The sequence below is a fragment of the Barbatula barbatula genome (assembly GCF_947034865.1).
Source record: "Barbatula barbatula genome assembly, chromosome: 22".
Taxonomy (NCBI): Eukaryota; Metazoa; Chordata; class Actinopteri; order Cypriniformes; family Nemacheilidae; genus Barbatula; species Barbatula barbatula.
In genome coordinates, this window is record NC_136785.1 from 2,409,858 (window position 1) to 2,415,857 (window position 6,000).

Genomic DNA, 6,000 nt, shown 5'->3' on the forward strand with positions numbered 1-6,000 from the left:
AGCTAGCAAGCGCCTAGCAACACCCTAGTAACCACCAAAGAATTGTTCTTAAAGTCACCCAAAATCTTTTTACATTTACACACCCTTGTGTCATTGCAAACCTGTCATTCTCAAGAACAGCTGTATAGCACTGTAAACCACTGGGGTGGTCATAATCTGAAGGTCACCACCCACAGTATTTGACCTATAACCTCTGACGCTCTGACCTCATCTCCTGTTGATCTGCTGTCATTGGCTACAATAACTCTCCTCGATTTTTCACTTTCCCTTTGAATCATCAAACTTCGTCCATGGATGATTCATTTCAATCAGCTACATAACTTAAAATATTCATTGCTCAATAATTTAATCATTTAATCAATGAACTGAATCATAAAAGTGATTCACTCATTTATTTTCAGAAAGTACGCATAGTTGTTGTCAACTATGAATTGTTTTATTATAGTTTGTCAAATGTTTGTCAAGGTTAAACATTTAGATTTGTTGCTTAAAGATTTTACAGTTCAGTGATTTAAAACAAACTGCCCATTTCTCTGCTGACTGATTCAACTGAATCACTCAAATAATCAAACTTCAAAGGATCGATTCATTTTCTCGCTCGTACTACAAAACCAATCCAGAGCAACCGAGCTACTACTACAGTAAACTTAACTTCTGCTTTTTTTGTGGCAAGGTGGTTGGGTCAACATGTCTGAAAGAGACAACGTCTTGTTTTTATTTTTATAGAGTGTGAATTGACTCCTTAAAGACCAACCATCACCCTCCCAGTTGTGGGATTTGAGATTGGAAGGAGACATAAAGCACTTTAAAATCATTAAACAATGCAACTCAAAAACACACGCTATAAACTCCAAACCGCACAAACCGAAAGAAAGAAACCCTTGGCTAAACACAGTGGTGTTAAATGCAGTACAAAATGTATAACACTGGACCTCCTACACGTTGAGGGCAGTAATAGTGCTGAGCGTTGGTCTGATGTTACGTAACACCCATCAATTCACAACTGCTGACACGGTAATTGTTGAACTAGCATCTATACTGACATTCTTGTTCTGCATGCATTGTATATGATTCACTGTTAGAAATATATTTGATTTTCTGGCTACCCTTACCGAGATTGAATCTCAGTTGCATATTTTTATTAGACACATATTGTGTTGGCAATGGAAAGGTATAAACTTTTCCTTGTGAAGTAAGCAAGTATGGCAGTGTTGCAACATACTACACTGTTGTGAAATGACATCATGTGCATCAGGGACCATCAAAGTCCTTGCAGTTTGGCAGTATTTAATCATTTCATTTAGGAGATATAATATATTAGTGGACTAAGCATCATGTTTAGTGTAATATTATTTGGGACTCAATAATCATAATTTTGCATACTACTTCTGAATGCATACTACAAAATCAACAAAAAGTTGTACACCCAAATCACTTTTACACTCATCTAAATCTTGCATGCTTAAATTCATAAGAGAGATAAGTAGGTGATTCGGTCCGATCGGAAAGGGAAACCCTTCATTCTATTCCTGTTGGATTTAAAGGTGAACCTTTTTTAAATAGCGCGTCTCCAGGTAATGGGACCTGCTGAGCCAAAGGCAACACGAATCTGATTTCCGCATAACTTTTGATATTCTTCTACTTCGAAACGACACTGAATCAAACTCTGGATGAAAAGCAATTCAGAAAAGACATACAGCTTGTTCTCATTACAAGGGAAACATTTTTGAAAGGCTCCAAGGATCTGAAAGTTTGACTCCACGACTGTGTTTAGGTATGTCCATGATAACAACAAGACAAACGAAAAACAGAGAAAACACACATGGGCAATAAACTATACAACATGCCATTTGTTAAAAAGAATCCATACACTCCCAGGAGTCAAGCACACCCAACAGCCTGAATGAGTGTGGACGGACCACAGAAAGTGTTTGTAAAAAACTCATAAAACAGCACTGGTCTGAGTAATAAAGGGGAATAACCCTGCACAGGAAGTGTAGCCGGACCCCCGTCGGCTGTTTTACTTTACAAGCTTCTGTCTAATCTGTAACAACCATATCCCAGAATGCACTACTCTGTACCGAACTTTGCAGTAAATTCAGCTTTGCTCCGCCTACTGCATTACATCATCGTTAGAGCACATGGAAACAGTGAAAGCTGCTGACCACACGAACACGGTTATTTTCAAAACCGCAGTTTTTTCTATGCGGTTTGGCCGTTCGTCCGAATGCGGTACTCGGTCAGTGAAACCAAACTTTTTTTTAAACTCCTGCCAGGGGAAAGATTTTTAGAAACACCGGGTTCAGTGTTGTCGTGTAGACGGTGAAACTGAAGATTTGACGTATGATATAGGAAAGCGTTCTGCTATCTCCATTGTTTGCCGTCAGATTCCAGGTTTCTCATTGGCCAAGGCAACTTAGGGTAAGAGTTATATCGCCACCTGTTGGTTTGGCATAGCTTTGTAGAGTGTTTTTGTGGTATTTTTTTAAACAAAGAAGGAACAACTTTTTAACTATTAAACGCCTTAATTGGATTCATAGCTCTCTAAAGTTTACCCTTGAAATTTTGCAAGCTCGTCCGTGAATCAAACACACCATCTTTCTGCATTACTACAAAACACGTGACCGAGGAAGCATTCGGAACAAAAATGCGTAGGGATCACAGCTGTATTTGAGACTCGTGCAAAGCATTCTTTGTGAAGTTGTATGTAGGAAACCAAATAACTTATATAATAAGCATTAGTCCAGATTAAAAGTACTGTAATGATCTTAGTAACAGATGTTTTATATTAAACACCATTAAAGAATACATCACTTTAATTGTTTTGGCCTTGACTTATTCTGAGTAAGTGTAAGCATGTATTGATCAGATACAGTTCACAGCTTAACAGATGTGATCACAATAAATGATTATTTTATGGTTCAGTGGTCTCCAACGTGGTGCCCGCGGGCACCTAGTGGCCACTCTGTAAGGTGCCCGCCAAACACAGGGCTAAATAATAAGGCTCAGGTAATTGGACGAATCTGTGACTGTACCGATCAACCAAGTGCTACATCGTCATGAAAATGTATTATAAGCCAATGTTTAAATGATTTAAGTGCAAAAATATGTGAGAAAAATAATGCATCACATGTTCATGTTTGAAAGTAATTTATAAACAAGTAGACCTCCAGTTGATTTTATCTGGTAGCCCTCGCTTAAAAACGTCGGAGACCCCTGGTCTGAGGTCTAGAGTCAGGTCCTAAGTAGTTCTTTGGAGATCAAATAAACAGATGTGGCATTAACCCTTCAACATCCTCATTAAGAAAAAAGCAATGGAGAAAAAGAAAGTTCCCTCAAAAATGATGTCATCATTTACTCGACCTCAAGTTTTTTAAACCTGTAAACATTTCTTTGTTCTGTTGAACACAACATAAGATTTTAAGATTTTGGAAACCAAACAGTTCTGGGGCACCGTTGACTACCATAGCAGTTCCGTTTCCTACTATGGTAGTCAATAGTTTTTAGCTTTTAGCACCTTTAGATAGTTTTCTACAAGACCAGAGACTTAGCAACCTCATCCTTTTAGTTCTTATAAAAGACTAAATTGTTAAAAGTTAAGACCAAAGAAATATATTTATATTTAAGTTCTTACAAAACATTTGCGAACCTTGCTATTAATAAAACCGATAAATAATTCTAAACGGCCAGACCAGACATGAAACTAATTACACACGGAGCAGAATATCCAACACACCCCTCGCCCTCCCTTCAGCCTGGAGAGAGAGGGAGGGAAAGAGGGAGGGAGAGAGAGAGAAGGGGTATACTCCCTGGGACAGGCTGGAGAATCGAAAAAGAAGATGAGAGATTATATCCTGTCTGCTTGAGCTCTGTGATAATTGAACTGAACCTAAAGCTTCACATTAATGACTACACGCCTCACACTTACAAACCAGGGAACAATAAAATGATGGAACACCAAACAACCAGTGCACTGCAACCCTAAAAAGTATATAGTATGCATAAGGTATACTGAATACTGTATCCCTACTTTATATGCACAAAATACTGAGGTTTTGATAATTGGTTGAGAGCATAATGACAAGTTTAACCCCAAGCATCTCTGATGTAGAGAATGTGTGGCGACTCCACCCCGATCCACTGATGTTCTTCATTAAAGCCCACTACAGGACTCCCGACTCTTCATGAAGAGGAATTAACATTTATCTGTTATTCTTATCATTTAACCACCAATCCAAATACTTAAAGACTGGTGTGATGCTCTTGTGTTTCTCATCTGCGTCCTGCATATTTTTCCAATTACGTTCTGCAGTCAACGAGCGCCTGCTGGAGAAAACCTTCTTTCTGACAGATCTCTTAGAAAGAGCATCACAAACACTTCAAAACAACTCATACACAAGCCTCGAGTCGTCCGAGTCACCCCTGATGCTCTCACAACTCCCACGTCGGGGCTGCTCAAAAGGGATGCTGATGCCCCTCGAGAACCTTCTGTACCGAGTTCTCGTAAAAGAATGTGCTGATCTAAAAAAGCAATGTAAAAAGATCAAATTCTGAACCCCACAAGAGAGTCTTTATGGTGATCTACACAACAATAGTTGAGCTTGAACGAGCTTTACATCGAATGGGATCAGAGTTGGCAAATTCAGTTTCTTCCCATTGCGCTGCACGAGAATGCCGTTATTCCGTATCGTACCGATGCGGTGTATGCGCAAACAAATGTTTAACATCTCACTCCATCCCCAGTCCTGGGACACCGGACAGACACCGCGCAGCATTCTCGCGCACTCCCCGTTGTGCGCCGCCCGCGTTTGATGCGCCGACCAAGCGATACAAAGTAACAGTTGGATAACATCTGACGGCCGCTTACCTGCGCTGGCTCTGGAGGTGACAAACATCAGAAATGCTATCAGTAGCGACAGCCGCACCTCCTTAAGCCTCCTCTTTACTTTCCATCTGATAGGTGTATCCATGACCACCCGTCCACACCGCGCGTGGATCGCTCGAGCTCGGTTATACTTAGGCTCTGACAAGCGCTGTCTATCAGGACACAAGCAGTAACCCAAAAGTCCCACGGAAAGGAAGCGAGAGAGAGGAGCGTGGAGGGACAGCGCTTCTCATGCAGCCATAAGTGAATCAAGGATGGGGGGATAAATGAAGGGATAGATGGATGGGGCACCCTCTCTCCAGTCTTTCCCGACTATGCTTTTCCTTCGGTGCGCTGCTTCTCTCTCTCTCTCTCTCTCTCTCTCTCTCTCTCTCTCTCTCTCTCTCTCTCTCTCTCTCTCTCTCTCTCTCAATCTCTCTCCAGCTGAGGCGATGCCCCCGTCACTGAAACTTCGCGGAGCCAAAATGGGAAAAACTTCATTCAGAAGGGCTGTCAGTCACGAGGCGAGCATCCAATCGGAGAGGAGAGAAGAGAACGCGCGGCGTCTGATTGGTCAGAGCGAGAGGAGGGAGGGATCTTTTGATGTCTTCTGCTGTCAGTTCATTGTGGCTTGGTTTTCTTTTCTAAGAATAGACAAAACACTATTTTAGGGACATCAAACAGAGACATCTGATCATCATCAAAGACATTGTGATTCCAATGTTAAAAAAGTACTATTCGCCTGTTTAATCGTTTTCTTTCTCTTTTTAATACAGAGCCAATGTAAAGCGGTTAGCACAAGATGCTGAACAATTCAACTTGCCCTGTCTACCCAGCCAATGAACGGTAAAAACGAAACAGTGCCGTGCATTAGAGCCAATGGTTATTCCGAGTACATCCTAAAATTACATTTTGGAAACTATTCTAAGGCTGAAATGATTCTGGACCTCCTGACACACGTGGCAGCTGAGGCAGAGAAGGCCATCGAGGTGATGACCTTTTGACACGGGGCCGAATGTAAACGGGATGAGAATTCGGTCCTTGTTACATATGAAACACAATAAAAACATTTACCGGTAAATTATGGCAATGGTGAATAGCAAAAAGTTTAGATGCGTTCTAAAGAAGTCCATTAC

The 6,000-nt window shown here is 41.0% G+C and overlaps 1 protein-coding gene across 2 annotated transcripts in view; it reads right to left on the reverse strand.

Moving 5' to 3' along the window:
• col5a1 (procollagen, type V, alpha 1) overlaps positions 1-5,203 on the reverse strand; it is a 62,515-nt gene extending 57,312 nt beyond the window's left edge. For both annotated transcript variants that reach the window (XM_079486358.1, XM_079486357.1), the window contains exon 1: positions 4,868-5,203. In XM_079486358.1, the coding sequence (XP_079342484.1) occupies positions 4,868-4,970 (103 nt within the window). In that variant the 5' untranslated portion in view covers positions 4,971-5,203. The remainder of the gene's footprint in view (positions 1-4,867) is intronic.
• Positions 5,204-6,000: the final 797 nt, after the last annotated feature.